At 56.3% G+C, this 19684-nt stretch overlaps 1 protein-coding gene across 1 annotated transcript in view; it reads right to left on the bottom strand.

Moving 5' to 3' along the window:
- NPHS1 (NPHS1 adhesion molecule, nephrin) overlaps nt 1–11955 on the bottom strand; it is a 24429-nt gene extending 12474 nt beyond the window's left edge. The window contains 9 exon segments of the mRNA XM_073322573.1: nt 360–531; nt 874–995; nt 2834–2937; nt 3334–3415; nt 3993–4124; nt 4224–4346; nt 4632–4826; nt 7610–7734; nt 11870–11955. Coding sequence (XP_073178674.1) covers nt 360–531; nt 874–995; nt 2834–2937; nt 3334–3415; nt 3993–4124; nt 4224–4346; nt 4632–4826; nt 7610–7670 — 991 coding nt within the window. The 5' untranslated portion in view covers nt 7671–7734; nt 11870–11955.
- Nucleotides 11956–19684: the final 7729 nt, after the last annotated feature.

Raw genomic sequence — 19684 nt, forward strand, 5'->3', positions numbered from 1 at the left:
AGGGGCACCAGTTGGCGGGAGCTCCCAGCTCCTGGCTACTCCAGCCTGACCCAGCCTGAGGTGCTGTAGGGGGCAGACACAGACCACGCATAGGGAGTCACTGGCCGGCAGGGGGCGCAGGGTGCTGGGGGGGGTGGGGAGGTCATTTGCAGACCACACGCAGGGTGACACTGGCCAGCAGGGGGAGCTGGGGGGAGCAGGGAGGTGGGGGTGCTGCAGGGCAGAGAACTCACAAACCACACGCAGGGAGACACTGGCCAGCAGGGGGCGCTAAGGGGAGCAGGTGGCTGGGGGGTTAAGGCTGGGGTCAGTCTGGAGGCGCTGGGGAGGTTGCTGGGGGGTGGGGATGCAGCACTCACAGACCACACGCAGGGTGACACTGGCCATCAGGGGCAGGGGTGACACCTGGTTCATGGCTTCGCAGCGCAGCTGAGCCCCGTTGTCCTCGGGTTTGATGCTGAGGGTCAGGAGGCTGCGGGAGGCGCCCCTGGCATCCTCTGTCTCCCAGCTGGTGGAAACCACTTTCCCGTTCTGTGGGGACATGGGCTAGCGTCTCACATGGCTCTGCTGGTGCCCCTCACTCCCGACCCGCAGCCCCCAGCTAGCCAAGACCTGCCCCCACCAGCTCTGCCGGTGCCCTCACTCCTGGCGCGCAGCCCTCTGCTAGCCCAGCCCTGGGCTCCCCCCACCCCCAGCTCTACCAGTGCCCCTCACTCCCGGCCTGCAGCCCCTGCTAGCCCAGCCCTGGGCTCCCCCAGGTGCCCCTCACTCCTGACCTGCAGCCCCTTGCTACCCTAGCCCTGGGCTCCCCCGAGCTCTGCCAGTACCCCTCACTCCCAACCCACAGCCCCTGCTGTCTGTTCTCCTTGTTACCTTTAGCCATTGCAGCGTGGCCAGTGGGTTCCCGCTCAGCGAGATGCAGGTGAGTTTCAGGGTCTCTCCAGCTTTGATTTCGGGGCGTTTGTACCCTTCAATGGTGGGTGGCTGAGGTGGGACTGGGGGGGAGAGACAACAATGGGTGGTGGGGGAACCCAGGCACAGCCTGTGCTCAGGGGCACCCCCTTGTGGCATGACAGTGTCATGTCCTGCCACTGGGGTGGGGAGTCAGTGGGGCCAGCTTGAGGGCTGGGGAGGCGGGCGTAGATGGGCCCAGTCAATTGGAGCTGAAACATGCTGCCCCCCACCCCGCTTTGGGGGCAGTCAGATCTTGTAGCTGTGTATGGGGTGGGCAGTATGGGCTGGGAGCTGACTTGGGGCATCGGAACAGAAGGAGGGTGGCAGGGGGAGACAGAGAAGGGGGTGGACCTGGACAGACAGACAAGGGGATGGGCAGGATGTGTGAAACACACACAGGCCTCTCCCCACTGCAGGGCCCCCTCATGGCCTGGGGCCCCCTGCAGCTGCTCACTCATCAGGGTGCTTGGGGAGGGGAACAGCCCAGAGTACTGGGTGCGTAATTAGGGTAATTAACAAGCTGACTAATGACTCTCATGCTGGGAGACTAGGGGACGTGGAATCACCCCCCATCAAATAATCTCCCCCACCCCTTTCGCCAACTGGGGGGCAGAGCCCTATGTCTCTGGGTGTTCCCAGAGTGGGGTTGGAGCAGGGAGAATTCCCCACCCCCTCCATCCCCACACCAATGTATCCCATGTTCCCGGAGCCAGCTAGAGACAGACCCTCCTAGCATCTCTGGCTCCTTGATGCTGTATGGGTTAATGGGTTTGGCCTTCTATACCCAATTCATCTCTTCAGCACTCATAGGGTTAACGGTTGAGGGGTCGATTTATATACTCAGATACAGCTCCTTGGTGCTCTCAGCATTACTTATTGAAGGGTCAACTTATGTATGTCAGCTCTTCCCCTTCAGAACCTCAGTCTTCTAAAGTTTGATGGTTAAGGGGGGTTGACTTATATAGGGAGTGAAGTTTATGGTGGTGGGGTGATGGTCACATCCTCAGCTTTGACTCTCCATTGTTTTAAGGAGTAACTGAGGAGTGGTTGACTGAGACACAGGCCTCAGCTCCTTGGGGCTGTAGGGGTTAAGAGGTGAGGGGCCAATTTATATACACTACAGCTCATTCTCCTGAGAGTTGATCACGGAAAGGGTCAGCTTATAGAGTGAAGAGATCCCACATCTTGTTCTGAGGGCTCAAAGTACACCCATGGGCCAACCTCAGCTCTTCAGAAAATCATTGCTCTAGGGATTACCAGTGAGTCACTTCCTCAGGGCGCCATGGGCTACGGCTGAGGGGCCAACTGAAATACTGTAGACCCAACTCATCTTCCCCTTCTCCTTCAGTGGCGGTTCCTTGTCTTCCAGTCCCCATTGTTCTAACAGTTAAACATTGAAGGGCCAACTTATATACACAGGTCTTTGTAGCCTCATTGTCTGAAGGGTTAAACTTTGAGGGATCAACTTATGTACATGAGCCAACAGGAGTCTCCAGGACCTCATTGTTTTAAGGGTGAGCCATTATATATACATGTCACCTCCTGATCCTTGACTTCTCATTTTCCTAAGGGTTAATGGTTGAGCTGTTGATTTATATACATGAGTCTCCTTGATGAGTTAACTGTGGTAAACCAGAAAGCCTGCAAATAGGAAGAGCCAGAGGCAAACACTACAACTGGGTGCAGGCTATGGAACAGAAGACACCCAGGAGAGAAGAGGGTGAGGCTTATATTTTAGGTGAGGAGCCACTGAGGGTCAGCTGATAGGTGGAGTTGATGTATATGGAGGAGAATATGACTGTGGGGATCTTTTTAACCCTTTCACTGGTGTCCCCAGAGAGATTGGAGGGACGACCAGAGCATGGTGGGCGTTACTCACACAGGATGTTCATGGTGAAGCCAACTACCACAGGGTCCGAGACAGCCTCATTTGTGGCTGCACAGACCAGACGCTTCCTGTTGTCCAAGCTCTGTGGGGTGACCCTGGAGACAGAAGGGGAATGGGCTATACCAACTACCACCTACAAGGGGCTGCAGATTGGGAGTGAGGGGCACCAGCAGAGCTGGGGGTTGGGGAGCCCAGGGCTGGGCTGGCAGGGGGCTGCAGGTTGGGATCGAGGGGGACCAGCAGAGCTGGCAGGGAGGGGGAAGCCCAGGGCTGAGCTGGCAGGCGCTGCAGTCAAGAGTGAGGGGCACTGGCAGAGCTGTAGAGGGCGCAGGTCTCCTAGCTGAGGCTGGGGAGGGAAGGGGGCACTGCGCTGGTGTCTCAAAGGGGCACTGGGGGCACCTGGCTGGCTACACCCTGGGCTAAGTCAGGGCCCCCCTGCTCCCACGGGGAAAGGGACCTGGAGCGGGGGAGTGTCCCCTGGACCCTCTCACCTGAGCACGGCCTCGGTGCTGGAGAGCTTCTCGCTGGACCCAGAGTGCACCTGGTGTGACACATCGGAGAGGGGGCTGCCACCTGGGGGCGGGAGGGACCATGAAGGACAGGGGGTTCCCAGCATTCCCACCCCTGCCAATATATCACAGCATCGCTGAGGGCACCCCCATTGCCGCACGCCCCGGGAAGAGATGCCCAGATACCAGTGGATGGGCTGGGGTCATTGAGAGACATCCCACAGCTGTGTGTCCTGGGGAAGAGATTCCCAGATACCAGGGGGATGGGCTGTGGTGACTGAGAGACACCCCATGGCTGCGCACTCCGAGGAGAGATGCCCAGATACCAGGGGGATGGGCTGCGAGTTACTGAGAGAAACCCCACAGCCATGTGTCCCGAGGAGAGTGCTTAGCTACCTGGGGGTGGGCTGGGGTCACTGAGAGACATCCCATGGCCATGCACCCTGGGGGACATGTGCCCAGATACCAGGGAGATGGGCTGGATTAGCTAGAGGGGTGTATATGGAAAAAGAAAGACCCTCTCACATGGTCCAATACAGTGAGTGCTGGCCGCATATAATAGCCCAGCCCCCACTCTCTAGATCAGACCCACGGGCCCCTCCAGCCCAGCCCCCCCGATCAGACCCATGGGGGGCACTCACCCTTGCTGAAGAAGATCTCTGCAGCCGGCTTGGCGTCCCCGGAGCTGCAGGTCACCCTGTACTCCACACCGGCCACCCAGGTCACGATGCTGTTGACCTCGTACTCCTTGAAGATGGGTGTCTTGGGGGGCACTGTGGGGGAGGGGAAAGGAGAAATGGTCCTGAAGAGTCACCCCTCCCCCAGCTCCCCAGAGCCAAGGCTACCCTCCCACCCCCAGCCTGGCAGCTCACCCAGCACACTGAGCAGTGCCGTGCGTGACACAATGCCCGGGCTATCCTTGGAACGCCCCGCCTGGCACTCGTAGGCCCCGTCGTCTGCCAGCCGGCTGCCCACGATCCGCAGGCGGTGCTCCCCTGCTGGGCAGAACACAGAGGGAATGGTGAATCTATATGGCCCGGACACCTGGGTTCTGTACCCAGCTCTGCTCCTGGCTTGCAGGCCCGTTCTAGCCACTAGACCCCACTCCCCTCCCAGAGCTGGGGATAGAACCTAGCTTCCTAGAACTGGGCCAGCCAGGGTTCTCACACACATAGGTGTCCCCAGAGCTGGTTCACAGCCACAATGGCTAAACTGGGGGTGGGAGGGATAGAGGAACTCAGCCCCATCTGGCTGTCTGGAGGCCAGACCGACCCACTCGCCTTTGCTGGGGTCTCCCGTCATACTGTAGCGGGGGAATCCGGGGATGTTTGTGTCCGGTCCTAGCAGCAACCCATCCTTCACCCACTGGACCATGCCTGAGGGATTGTCCACCACGCACTGCAAGACAGCCACAGCCCCTTCCAGGACTGTGATGTTATCTGGCTCCACTCTGAAAGCCTGCTGGGGGCTGGCCCCTGAGAGAGGAAACACAAAGCACAAGATCAAATCCGCACAGACACACCCCTGGAACCCCGACCTGGGATATTCTATCTACTACCCAAGATCCATAAACCTGGAAATCCTGGGCGCCCCATCATCTCAGGCATTGGCACCCTGACAGCAGGATTGTCTGGCTATGTAGACTCCCTCCTCAGGCCCTACGCTACCAGCACTCCCAGCTACCTTCGAGACACCACTGACTTCCTGAGGAAACTTCAATCCATCGGTGATCTTCCTGATAACACCATCCTGGCCACTATGGATGTAGAAGCCCTCTACACCAACATTCCACACAAAGATGGACTACAAGCCGTCAAGAACACTATCCCCGATAATGTCACGGCTAACCTGGTGGCTGAACTTTGTGACTTTGTCCTTACCCATAACTACTTCACATTTGGGGACAATGTATACCTTCAGATCAGCGGCACTGCTATGGGTACCCGCATGGCCCCACAGGATGCCAACATTTTTATGGCTGATTTAGAACAACGCTTCCTCAGCTCTCGTCCCCTAAAGCCCCTACTCTACTTGCGCTATATTGATGACATCTTCATCATCTGGACCCATGGAAAAGAAGCCCTTGAGGAATTCCACCATGATTTCAACAATTTCCATCCCACCACCAACCTCAGCCTGGTCCAGTCCACACAAGAGATCCACTTCCTGGACACTACAGTGCTAATAAACAATGGTCACATAAACACCACCCTATACCGGAAACCTACTGACCGCTATTCCTACCTGCATGCCTCCAGCTTTCACCCTGACCACACCACACGATCCATCGTCTACAGCCAAGCTCTGCGATACAACCACATTTGCTCCAACCCCTCAGACAGAGACAAACACCTACAAGATCTCTGTCAAGCTTTCTTACAACTACAATACCCACCTGCAGAAGTAAAGAAACAGATTGATAGAGCCAGAAGAGTTCCCAGAAGTTACCTACTACAGGACAGGCCTAACAAAGAAAATAACAGAACGCCACTAGCCGTCACCTTCAGCCCCCAACTAAAACCCCTCCAACGCATTATTAAGGATCTACAACCTATATATGCCATCATGTGCCAGCAATGCCCCTCTGCCATGTACATTGGTCAAACTGGACAGTCTCTACGTAAAAGAATAAATGGACACAAATCAGATGTCAAGAATTATAACATTCATAAACCAGTCGGAGAACACTTCAATCTCTCTGGTCACGCAATCACAGACATGAAGGTCGCTATCTTAAAACAAAAAAACTTCAAATCCAGACTCCAGCGAGAAACTGCTGAATTGGAATTCATTTGCAAATTGACAGGTTTCAGAGGAACAGCCGTGTTAGTCTGTATTCGCAAAAAGAAAAGGAGTACTTGTGGCACCTTAGAGACTAACCAATTTATTTGAGCTCATGCTCAAATAAATTGGTTAGTCTCTAAGGTGCCACAAGTACTCCTTTTCTATTTGCAAATTGGATACTATTAATTTAGGCTTAAATAGAGACTTGGAGTGGCTAAGTCATTATGCAGGGTAGCCTGTTTCCTCTTGTTTTTTCCTACCCCCCCCCCCCAGATGTTCTGGTTTAACTTGGATTTAAACTTGAAGAGTGGTCAGTTTGGATGAGCTATTACCAGCAGGAGAGTGAGTTTGTGTGTGTATGGGGGTGGGGGGGGATGTGAGAAAACCTGGATTTGTGCAGGAAATAGCCCAACTTGATTGTCATGCACATTGTGTAAAGAGTTGTCACTTTGGATGGGCTATCACCAGCAGGAGAGTGAATTTGTGTGGGGGGTGGAGGGTGAGAAAACCTGGATTTGTGCTGGAAATGGCCCACCTGATGATCACTTTAGATAAGCTATTACCAGCAGGACAGTGGGGTGGGAGGAGGTATTGGTTCATATTCTCTCTGTATATATAAAGTCTGCTGCAGTTTCCACGATATGCATCTGATGAAGTGAGCTGTAGCTCACGAAAGCTTATGCTGTAATAAATTGGTTAGTCTCTAAGGTGCCACAAGTACTCCTTTTCTTTTTGCGAATACAGACTAACACGGCTGTTACTCTGAAACAGGGGGGACTTAATTAACCTCTAATTTTTAAAGATTTCATGTCAAAATTGAGTATTCATTAATTATTCCAGGAAACCACACACCAGAATCCCCTACTCTGGCCCACCTTCTCGCCCAACCTCAGAAAAATACAATATGCTGAAGCACCATGCCACTTTAAATCCCTTGTTCCATTTTCATCCAACTTGGCCTGTTGTTTAGATGTTCCTGTGAACTCCAAAGCGAGCCAAGATTGAAGGAAATTGGCCCAGCTTTTCTCATTTGACTTACATGCAAAATTTCTAATGGGATCATTGGTGGAAATAGAGATGGAAATATCCATAACTTTAAATCCCTTTATTACATTTCTCATCCTGCTTGGCTTGTTGTTTAGATGCCAGTGAGAGCTCCAAAACAAGCCAAGTTTGAAGGAAATTGGTACAAGTGTTTTGGCATGACAGCTGGGCAAAAAAACCTAACATTGATTACTTTTGGGGCTTGGGATCCTCTGGTTGTAACTCAGAAAAGCTCAGACAGATTTGAACAAAACTTCCAAAAAATGGTGCCCTCTGGAGTGAGACCCATCATGGAAAACTTCAGCCTGGCAGGATTTTGTTTGGGAGAATTGTGAACAATGGGGAACGGGTGGCTGGGTGGCAGGGGAAAGTCGGTCCATGTCTGGCTCTTGTCACTACTTGGAGATTATCGTCTGCAGAGAACTCTCACCTCTTGTGAAGGCACCAAGGAGAAGACAGAGGAACATGGTGGCAGGTCCCTTGGACACCATTCCCACCAATGCTGCTGGGACAGGCTGGGAGGATAAACTGGGACCACGGTGGATGGTTGCAAATCTGAAATACAATTGGAGATATACTGAAATAGCTCACAAAAGCTTATGCTCAAATAAATTGGTTAGTCTCTAAGGTGCCACAAGTACTCCTTTTCTTTTTGAAATACAACTGTGTCCCATCTTCCCAGCCTGGCACTAGGGGGTGCTACACTTCAACCTGGCTGTTCCCAATCTCACCAGCCTGGCGCTAAGGGGCGATGCTCTTCATCCCCTGGCCAAGCCCCATCTCCCCCTGGCGCAAGAGGGCTTTGCTCTTCATCCCCATCGCTGTGCCCCTTCTCCCCAGCCTTGCACTAATGAACTCTGTCCTTCTTACCCCAGCGAAGACTCATCTCCACAGTCTGGCCTAGGGGGGATGCCCTTCATCCCCCTGGCCATGCCCCAACTCCCCACTCTATCGATAGGGGGCTCTGTCCTTCTTCCCTTTGGCATTACACCATCTCCCCCTCCTGGCACTAGGAGACAGTACCCTTCACTCCCGTGGCTATGCCCCATATCCCTGCCTGGTGTTGGGGACCCTGCCCTTCATCCCCATTGCCATGCCCCATCTCCCCACCTGGCACTAGGGGGTGCTGCCTTTCATCCCCCCCAGGCCATACCCCACTTCCCCCACCTGACACTACGGGGCGCTGTCCTTCATCCCCCTGTGTGACGGAGTAGGGAGTGGGGAGTATTGACCTGGTAACATTGCTTTGGTGCTGGATGGTGGTGGGATATCAGGGTGTGACCTCACGTGATGATACGTAACCTGAGCCCAGGAGGGGGCTGGGGCCAGGTGACACCTTCTGCCCAGGAAACTGTACAAAGGCTGGAGGAGGAGCCGGGGGTGTGGCTGCAGGGAGACTGCTGGAAGGGGTTTCAGTTTGGAGCTGGCAGGGGAAACAGAGGGAGGCCCAGCACCGGGGTCTGGGCTTTCTACCCCCCAAGGTGGACCTGACTCAGGGGTCCTGTTTTCTGTACCTACAAGCACTGTTTTGGACTGTATTCCTGTCATCTAACAAACCTTCTGTTTTACTGGCTGGCTGAGAGTCATGGTGAATCGCAGGAAGTGGGGGGTGCAGGGCCCTGACTCCCACACACTCCATGACACCCTGGACCTACCTCATCTCCGCAGCATGGTGCAAGGGGCACTGCCCTTCTTCCACCTGCCCATGCCCCTGTTCCCAGCCTGGCATTGGGGGCACTGTCCTTCATCCCTCTAGCCATGCCCCTGTCCCCAGCCTGGCGCTAGGGGGTACTGCCCTTCATTCCCCCAGCTGTGCCTCATATCACCACATGGCATGAGGAGGCGGTGCCCTTCATCCACCTGGATGTGCCCCATATCCCTGCCTGGCGCTAGGGGCAATGCCCTTCATTGCCCTGGCAGTGAGCCATCTCTTCAGCCTGGTGCTATGGGGCGCTGCCCTTCTTCCCCCAGGCCGTGTCCCATCTCCTCAGCATTGTGCTAGGGGGAAGTGCCCTTCATCCCCCTGAACATGCCTCATCTCCCCAGCCTGGCACAATATAGTGCTGCCTGTCATCCCCCTGGCTGTGCCCCATAACCCCGCCGGACACTAGGGGGTGCTGCCCTTCATCCCCCCTGGCCATACCCCATCTCTGCAGCCTGATGCTAGTAGGTACTACCCTTCACCCCTCTGTCTGTACCCCATATCCCCGCCTGGCACTAGGGGCAATGCCCTTCACCCCCCCCGGCCATGCCCCATCTCCCCAGCCTGGCCCTAGGGCACACTGCCCTTCACCCCTCTGGCCATGACCCATCTCTGCAGCCTGGCACTAGGGGATGCTGCCCTTTATCTTCACAAAATGGGGAAGAGATGGCCAGCCCTCTGTGGAGATAGAGGTGGTTAGGGACTATTTAGAAAAGCTGGACGTGCACAAGTCCATGGGGCCGGACGAGTTGCATCCGAGAGTGCTGAAGGAATTGGCGGCTGTGATTGCAGAGCCATTGGCCATTATCTTTGAAAACTCGTGGCGAACCGGGGAAGTCCCGGATGACTGGAAAAAGGCTAATGTAGTGCCAATCTTTAAAAAAGGGAAGAAGGAGGATCCTGGAAACTACAGGCCAGTCAGCCTCACCTCAGTCCCTGGAAAAATCATGGAGCAGGTCCTCAAAGAATCAATCCTGAAGCACTTGCATGAGAGGAAAGTGATCAGAAACAGCCAGCATGGATTCACCAAGGGAAGGTCATGCCTGACTAATCTAATCGCCTTTTATGATGAGATTACTGGTTCTGTGGATGAAGGGAAAGCAGTGGATGTATTGTTTCTTGACTTTAGCAAAGCTTTTGACACGGTCTCCCATAGTATTCTTGTCAGCAAGTTAAGGAAGTATGGGCTGGATGAATGCACTATAAGGTGGGTAGAAAGCTGGCTAGATTGTCGGGCTCAACGGGTAGTGATCAATGGCTCCATGTCTAGTTGGCAGCCGGTATCAAGTGGAGTGCCCCAAGGGTCGGTCCTGGGGCCGGTTTTATTCAATATCTTCATAAATGATCTGGAGGATGGTGTGGATTGCACTCTCAGCAAATTTGCGGATGATACTAAACTGGGAGGAGTGGTAGATACGCTGGAGGGGAAGGATAGGATACAGAAGGACCTAGACAAATTGGAAGATTGGGCCAAAAGGAATCTGATGAGGTTCAATAAGGATAAGTGCAGGGTCCTGCACTTAGGACGGAAGAACCCAATGCACAGCTACAGACTAGGGACCGAATGGCTAGGCAGCAGTTCTGCGGAAAAGGACCTAGGGGTGACAGTGGACGAGAAGCTGGATATGAGTCAGCTGTGTGCCCTTGTTGCCAAGAAGGCCAATGGCATTTTGGGATGTATAAGTAGGGGCATAGCGAGCAGATCGAGGGACGTGATCGTTCCCCTCTATTCGACATTGGTGAGGCCTCATCTGGAGTACTGTGTCCAGTTTTGGGCCCCACACTACAAGAAGGATGTGGATAAATTGGAGAGAGTCCAGTGAAGGGCAACAAAAATGATTAGGGGACTGGAACACATGAGTTATGAGGAGAGGCTGAGGGAGCTGGGATTGTTTAGCCTGCAGAAGAGAAGAATGAGGGGGGATTTGATAGCTGCTTTCAACTACCTGAAAGGGGGTTCCAAAGAGGATGGCTCTAGACTGTTCTCAATGGTAGCAGATGACAGAACGAGGAGTAATGGTCTCAAGTTGCAGTGGGGGAGGTTTAGATTGGATATTAGGAAAAACTTTTTCACTAAGAGGGTGGTGAAACACTGGAATGCATTACCTAGGGAGGTGGTAGAATCTCCTTCCTTAGAGGTTTTTAAGGTCAGGCTTGACAAAGCCCTGGCTGGGATGATTTAACTGGGAATTGGTCCTGCTTCGAGCAGGGGGTTGGACTAGATGACCTTCTGGGGTCCCTTCCAACCCTGATATTCTATGATTCTATGATTCCTCCGTCTGGTGACAGGGCGCACTGCTATTCATCCCCTTGGCCATGCAACATTTCCTGAGCCTGATGCTAGGGGGCTCTGTCCTTGATTCCCTTCGCCATGCCCCTGTCCCCAGTCTGGTGCTATGGGGCTGTGCCCTTTATCACCCTGGCTGTGCCTCATCTCCCCAACCTGGCACAAGAGGGTGCAGTCCTTCATCCCCCCGGCCATGCCCCAACTCACCAGCCTGGCGCTGGGGGGGTGCTGCCCTTCACCCCCTGGCTGTGCCCCTGTCCCCAGCCTGGCACCAAGGGGCTCTGACCTTCATCGCCTCCCCCCCGGCCTTGCCCCATATCCCCATCTGGCGCTAGGGGGCGCTGTCCTTTATCCCTCTGGCTCTGCCCCATCTCCCCTGCCTGGAGGCCAGTCCTGCTGCCAGGGGGGAGATGCTGGGGATGTAACCTGCTTCCCTGCCCACCCCTGATCAGACCCATGGCCCGTATCCTCCCCTCCCATCAGACCAATAGGCCCGTCCTGCCCCGTATCTCCTCTAGGATCAGATATGGGCCCATCCCACCCTATATCCTCCACATACACCCCCAATCAGACCCATGGGCCTGTCCAGCCACATATCCTCCCCCATCCCCACCTGATCAGACCCATGGGCCCATCCCATCCCATATCACCACCCCACATCAGACCTATGGGCCTGCCCCACCCCATATCCCCACACTTACCCAGTGCCCAGGCCCACAAGTGTCCCCACCTCTGGGAAGAAGAGTCCCCGTGGGGCTACACCAGCCTGTGTGTGCCCAGCCTCTGGCTGCTTGCAGAGTGAAGGGAAGGGACAAGCTTCCAGCCCTGGGTGACGCCCCCTGCCCTCCCCCCGTCCCTCCCGCTAGCTGGCACCAGCTGGGACATCTCCCAGCACTGCCCCCGCTGTCCTGTGAACTCAGCCCAGGGATGCGGCTGGAGTTCCTGGAGGCAGCTCAGTTTATTACGGGATGAGGCAGAGGCCAGTGAGGGGCTGGCTAGGCCCAGAGTTCCTCAGGGCAAGAGCTCAGCACTTGTCCCCACCCGCCCCACTGCTCAGGGATCAGCTGCAGGAGAATCCCCTGGAGCCAGGAGCAGTACAAGGGGTATGACACACAGAGCAGGGCTAGTTCCATTCAGCAGGGGCATACGCGCCTGCCCACGTGCGCACACACGCACACACAGAGCAGGGCCCGTTGCCCAGGTGATGGGATCCTGGCCCCAGTCTAGCATTACAGTCATCAGCATCCATGGCATCGCCATGCTTTGGGTGGCACCAGGCCCCCTACTGTCCACTGCCGGTCCTTATATAGACAGGAGCTGCAGGCTCTGGCCAGGGGTGGGTTGTCCTGGGATTTGGGGATGGGGACAGAAAGCAGAGCTTGGTGGCTGTATGTGCAGGCACCTCCCCCCATCCTCCATGCCTCGCCACCTCCCGTGTACCCGCGATTCACAGTGCCATGGAGTCAAAGCACCAGGAGAGCCCAGGCTGGGGCCACCACAGAACCCTGGATAATGAGCCCCGTAACCTTAGATTGGAGCATTTCAGGCCTCAGGAAACTCAACTGCTGAGTGCCGAGGCAGAGAACAGGAGGAACTGAGGTGCCCTGATGCCCGACTACCTGCCACAGTGGGGAATTGGCTAGGTGAGAGCTGCCTGGGAGAGCCACGCCCTGCAGAGACAGGTATAAAAAACCCCAAACCCCTACCCCAAGGTTCCTACCAATCTGACCTGGGGGGTCATCCCTGCCCCATCCAGAGTCTGATGATCAGCCTTCCCTGAGCACGTGCGCAAGACCCACCAGCCAGGCAGCCAGAAAGAGCTCCCTAGTAGTGGGTAACCCTGCCCAGTGTCCTGTCCCCAGCTGTGGCTGATCCCTGAGGCTGCAGAGGAAGGCCAGCGGGGGGGAGGGGGGAGAACAGAAGCCATCTGGCCAGTTGTGCATTTGGGGGGGGGGGTGCAAAACTCTTCCTGACCACTACAGGTGCTCGGCTGCCACCCTGGAGCATGTGATTGGCTCAGAACCAATGATATGACAGCCGAGCTGCCAATGTAGGAGCATGTGAAGGACAGTGCAGGCTGCCTTGCTCTCCCCAAGGCCCGGGAAGGTAGGCCAGGCCCAAGGTTCTGCTATCCCTGCCTCTCCTGGCCTGCGCATTGCAGAGCCCTTAAACTTTTCCCTCTCAGGGAGCTGTTGGGAGGGGGGATTCTTGTGACTGGCCCAGATGCATGCCCAGTGCTATGCCAGATGCTCTGCCTTCCCGTCCCAGACATTCTCCTTCTTTTCCACAGAGCTCTGGAGTTACTGGGGCTGTGGGCAGGAATTTCATTCCCTTGCCTGCCCAGCGTTTTCCCAGGGTGTTCTGAAGGGGTGAAGAATTCGTCCGCCTGGATCTCTGGGGGATGCCCGGCTTTCATGGCCCCTTGCCACAGCCTCCCTCCAGCCATTAATTATTTAAGCATGTAAAGAATTTGCTGTGAGACAGGCCCAGCGGGTGGGAGTCACCCGTCATCGCCCTACTTGGCCATCAGGTGGCGGCAAAATGCCAACAGGTTTGGGTGTGTGTGTGTGTGTGTGTGCCGGCGCGCATGCAAGTGAACATAATGGCACGACATATGCCCTGTGCAAATGGGCTGAGGGCTTAATCCACCAGCAGAGCGAGGGGTTTAAGGCTGCGTGCTTAAACCGACCGACTGTGCGAAAATCCACAGCTAGGAAATACGGATCAATGGGCAGGATCGTCCCCCTCAGCCCCTCCCGCCTTGTTTCCAGCTGGTGCCACCTCTCACCACAGCCCCCCCCCCGAATACCTGCCCCCGCCCCACATGAACAATGACAGTCTGGTGACCTGGCACTGCCAGCCAACCCACCCTCGCCCCTCACCAGCCTCTCCTCTCCCTGTCCCCTTTTCTAATTAATTGTAAGGATTGTTGGCAATCAATCAGCTTCTCTTAACAAGATTACAGGATTAGTGAGGGGCCACCTGCCCCTCCCCCCAACCCCAAACACATCAGCCGCTTGGACGGTGGGCATGAAATTGGACATGTGACCAGACGCCAGGGTGAGGGATGTTGTGGGGCAGAGGCCATAAGGAATCCACCATCCACCTTTAGCTCCCCATGCTGGGATCTCTGGGTGGTTGGTGGAATCCAAACAAATTACAGGTCATCCCAAAATTTTGAAAGATCCCCGCATGAGGAAAATGGGATCCTGCCACCCCATCTTACCCCTCTTCACCCCCCCACCCCATCCTGTAGCTTTGCCCTGGCCCCGTCACTCAAATGAGGCCTGCTGGTGTGATGAAGCCACCCCTGGGGTATTTCCCCCCAGCCCTGCAATAGGCCTGCCCTGCTGGGCACCATGACCCTGGCTGGGGTATTGGCCTTCATCTTCCATCCATTCGAAGGGATTAGAGAGCTTCCTGAAAATCCAAATTAAATACTTCCCAGCAAGCTGAGCATGGACAATGATGCCGCTGCTGGGAATGAAGAGGTCCCCTGTGGGGTGAGCCTGTTTCTGTGTCTCCCACCACACACAGCCCCACGCGACTGTAAGACCTACCCATCAAAGTGGTTGGGGAATGGGAGATGGGGCCTTTCTCCTCCAGGGGGCGATGGCTGTAATCTGGCCCTGGGGTGGGGGCATTGGCTGATTTAGGGGGTGGTGAATGGTACACAGGCCCTTTCTTCTATGGGGGCACTGGCTGTAATCTGGCTCCAGGGCAGGGAGAGGAGTGACAGCCATTCCTGTCTCCACCGTCTATGAAGATTTTGGGTGAACTACATTTTGCTGCGGCCTTTAACAGATGCCACATTCTATAGAGAAGCAGCGTATTAGAGTGGGCCATGGAGACCGACGTGCCTGCACTCCAAACAGACAGGGCAGATAGATAGATAGATAGATGCGGGGGGGGGGGGGGGGTCTGGGGATAGACAGAGGGGGTGTCTGGGGTTAGCTAGATCCATAGCTCGCCAGTCCCCGGGCTCTTCACCCCAGCGAGGGAAGGAGGCCACAGGGCAATGCCCAGAGGAAGGCAGGCAGGCCCAGCTACGCAGCCCCCCATCTCCTCCCTCCCACACTGCCAACATGTCAGGAGGGAATGAACGCGGCAGAAACAGATGGTACTTTTGTGACCCTTGCTGGGGATAATGGTGCTGCGGGCTGGGAGCGGAGGGGGAAGGGGTGGGGGCGGGGGGCCAGGATTAATAGACTATGCAGGAATGTCCAAACCACACTTTTAATGAACTCCGATCAAGATTTAATGAAGCACAACGTGGCAGTACAATCGGGGTCCCCGACCCCACGGAGGGGGCCAGAGGTCGTCATGGTGAGAGCGGCCCCACCCCCCCGCCCGCCTCGCCTCACAGGGACAAAAGGGGGAGGAGGGGCCGGTGCTTGGTTATACAGTAAACCAACTGCCAGGATAGATAGATAGATAGAGGGGGTGTCTGGAAATAGATAGATAGATGTGCCTGTGGATGTGTAGGCAACGGGTATGACTCCCCACAATCAGGGCAGGTTCAGTCCCCATTGTGGACAAGAGGCCCATGATGGCCGCTGAGGCCTAGTCCCACAGCGAGGGCAGACAACTCGCAGCCCGTCCCCACACAGGGAGCACATCTATAGCTAGTTGGGTGAGGGGCAGTTCCCTGCTCCCCGTCCCAGGCGCAGATATCCAGGTGGGGATGGGCAGCCCTGGGGGCTCTGGAGCCCTGCGAAGTGCTCGTGAGAAATTAAAGTCCCAGCAGCCCAACCTACGTGCCAAGGGATTGGGGCTGATCGCAGTCTGCCCTCCCCCCACTCCAACACAAGAGGTGCTTGGTTAATGGCAGGGGGAGCTCAGTGTTGTGCTCACAGCTGCTGTCCAGCCTCTGCTCAAGGCTGAAATTCCCCATCCTGCTTTGGGTGACTGTGACAAATTCACAGATGGGGAAACTGAGGCACAGCGTAGGCAGTGGGTTCTACAAGGTTACAGTTGAGAACAGACCTCAGGAGTCCTGGCTCCCAGCTCCTCTGTTCTAATCACTAGATCCCAGTCCCCTCCCAGAGCTGGGGATAGAACCCAGGAGTCCTGATTCGCAGACCTCCCTGCTCTAACCCACTCGGCCCACTGTCTGCGGCAGGTACATTGGACCGTAACTGAAATGGGCAGCTCATGAGATAGCTCCTGGAGGAGGAATGGTGGGTTAGGGGACAGGGCCTGGCATGGAGAACAGAGGGGAAGCCTGCTGCAAAGCCCAGCACCCTGGCCTCCTCCCCCTGACACCCAGGATGTGCCCCTCATCAATCTGCCTATGGGAGCTCGGAGCCAGGACCCCTGGGTTCTGCCCCCCTGGCTGTGGGAAGGGAGTGGGGTCTGGTGGTTAGAGCAAGGGGAGGCTGACAGCCAGGACTCCTGGGATCCCTTCTCTGATTCCAAGTTTCCCCTGTGAGTCGAAGGAGGCTGTGGGGATCACATCAGCATCCATGTTGCCCCGCTGTGGGGCAAATGTTAGGACTCCCCACAATCAGGGCAGGTTCAGTCCCCGTTGCGGACAGGAGGCCCATGATGGCCACCGAGGCCTAGTCCCATCTGGAGGCCTCCACAGCCCACGGCGAGGGCAGACAACTCCCAGCCCGTCCCCACACGGGGAGCAGATGGCCGCCACACCGTCCATCACCGACTGTCAGCCCCTGAATGGCAACAGGGCGCCACAGGCAGGTCAAGCTGAGGTGCGGGGGAGCGGGGGGAGGAGATGAGGGGCAGGGTACCCAGTGAGTCTGGGGGAGCAGGGAGTCTTGGGGCTGCAGTGGGGGGGAGCACAGTGGGGGCAGGTTATATGGAGATATATGGGGCTCTGTATATTGGGGGGGAGTGGGAGCAAGGTACATGGGAGATATAATTGGCCTGTGTATATTGAATTGGGGTACACTTGGGGCAAGGTATATGGAGATATAATGGGGCTGTGTATATTGAGGGGCAGGGTACATGGGGATATAATGGGGCTGTTTATATTGGGGCACAGTGGAGGGTAGAAGGGGGAAGAAGGATATAGTGGAGGTGCAGTGGGAGGCAGGGTATACAGGGGTTCACTCTGGTTCCAGCTAGGGGTCAATCTCCTATCAACCACAAGCTGTGACACCAGCCCCCCCCAGGCATATAAATGCCCCCCTTGTTCCCTGCACTCCACCCACTAACCACCCCCACCCCGCTACCCCAAGGGTCTCCCATCCAACCCACAGTCTGTGCGGAGAAGCCCTGGCATGCTGTCCCCAGGCGACTCATGGAAGATGCTTTAATTAGCTCCATCGCCAGGCGCTGTTTATTTTCCACAGGTTGTGCTCCCCCTGGACCCAGTGCCCTGGCCACAGCCTCGGCTCCGTGCGTGGCATGAAGCCGGCCTCCCGCTGGAGGTAATTACCCTCCGCGCTCTGCCCCACTTTCTTCCATGATCTCATCCCGCAGGTCCCCCCGGGCGTGCGCTCGGAAAAAAGCTCCCAAAGGGATATGACGCTGTGGCCTGTTAACCCCAATCTCCAGGCTGATGCCCTCCCCCCCCCCCCCCACACTACTCACACACACACGCACGCACTGGGGTTGTGCTTAGGCATGGGATTGTTCTTCACTTCCTGCCCCAAACCCTCACTGTGCGGTTGTTCCCCAGCTGCCCCGCTCCAGAAGTGGCAGTATCTCAGTGCTGGGCAAGAGAGGGTCAAAGGCGAGGGAAACCTTCTGGGGTGGGGAAGGAGCTTTCTCCCCTTATTCCATTCAGCCCTTACCTTCCTGCTCAGGGGCCCAGCTTAGTATCAGCTGGGCCCTTGTCATGAATCAAACTGGGGTGTGAGAACTCACTGACTCATTACAGGGCCTCACAACAAACAGGAAGCCTCCCAAGTGCTGGGAAGAACCATCACCTAAGAATCAAAACACATCAAGGCATAGATAGAACCCAGGAGTCCTGGCTCCCAGCCTCCCCTGCTCTAACCCAGCAGACCCCATGCCCGGCCCGCAATAGAAAGAGAACCCGGGCATCCTAGCCCCCAGTCCCCTTACTCTAACACCTGCATCCCATCTCCCTCCCAAAGCTAGATAGTGAACCCATGTGTCCTAGTTCCCAGCCCCTCTGCTCTAACCCACTGGACCACACTCCTTTCCCAGAGCTAGGGAGAGAACCCAGGAGTCCTGGCTCCCAGCCCCCTGCTCTGGGCAGGGGCTGGTGATTGGCGGGACTGCCGGGCAGCTGCGGGACGCGAATCTGGGTGGGAGCGCAGCCACATGTTGCCGGGGCTGAGGGGGGAGGGGGTCCCTTGGCCTTTTCACACTCCTCCCTTGGGGACTTTGTCCCCCTCCTCCATCGCCTGCCCTCAATAGGGCCGCAGCAGGCTCCGTTCCCACAAGGCCCCGTTACCGGGGCAACGGGCCCTGCTGGGCCTGGGAAGCCCGACAGCTTTTTCTGACGCCCGCGGCAATTGATGGGCCGCTCACTATTCAGATTTGGGGGGATGGGGGGCAGGTGTTGGGGGGACAGTCTGTCCCCCCCACCCCTGCACTGTGAGCCGATGGCACCAGTGAAGGATTGGGACCTATGGTGGTCTCTTAGGAAGAGTTTGTGTTGCCAGGACTCCTGGGTTCCATCCCCAGCTTGGGGAAGGCTGGAGTGGGGAGAGGGAGAGCTGGGACGCCTGGCTTCTCTCTCTAGCTCTGGGAGGGAAGTGGGATGCAGTGGTTAGACTCAAGGGACCTGGGAATTGTATGTTGGAGTCCTGCCTCCCAGTGCCCTGGGAGCTCTGGTGTGGCTGGGCCCTGCCCCCAGCCCCAGTGATTTCCCCTCCCCCACTCCATACAGATGCCAATTTTTTTCTGTTTAATCCCCAAATCTTCAGAATATTCTTTCCAAATCCTCTTGGGACGGATTCCAACGGCGGCTCACTGGGTACATCAAGCTACACCCCCACTCAGAGCGCTCCGCCACAGTCCTCTGGACACACCCAGAGCCAGACACAGTCCTGCTCACTGACCCCAGAGATACAGCAACACCAACGCACACAGTAGGGCGTGGTACATGCAGAGCTACACACATTGCACAAACACACCGAAACACATGAACAGACAGAACTATACGCACTGCACAAACACGCCGAAACAGAGGTGGGGCCTTAAATCTGTCTAGCAAAGAAGACACAAACCAGCAGAAATCCCCTTAAATCTCCCCCGCTCCACACACACCCCAGCACAATCTGCTTCCCATTCACCCACATCACCCAAGGGACTGGCAGGGAAGGCATGTGTCTGCAGCATTGCCTTGCACAGGGAGCAGGGGGGTCTGGGAGCCCGGACTCCTGGGTTCTATCCCCAGCTCTGGGAGTGGAGTGGGGGGCTAGTGGGTTAGAGCTGGGAGCCAAGATGCCTGGGTCCTATCTCCGGCTCTGGGAGGGGGCAGTCAGGAGTTCTGGGGTCTAGTAGTTGGGGGGGGGGGGCTGGAACGTAGGATGTCTGGATTCTATCCCCCTGTGTGGGGTGAGTCAACTCCCTGAGGT

The sequence above is a fragment of the Lepidochelys kempii genome, chromosome 24 (genome assembly GCF_965140265.1).
Source record: "Lepidochelys kempii isolate rLepKem1 chromosome 24, rLepKem1.hap2, whole genome shotgun sequence".
NCBI lineage: Eukaryota > Metazoa > Chordata > Testudines > Cheloniidae > Lepidochelys > Lepidochelys kempii.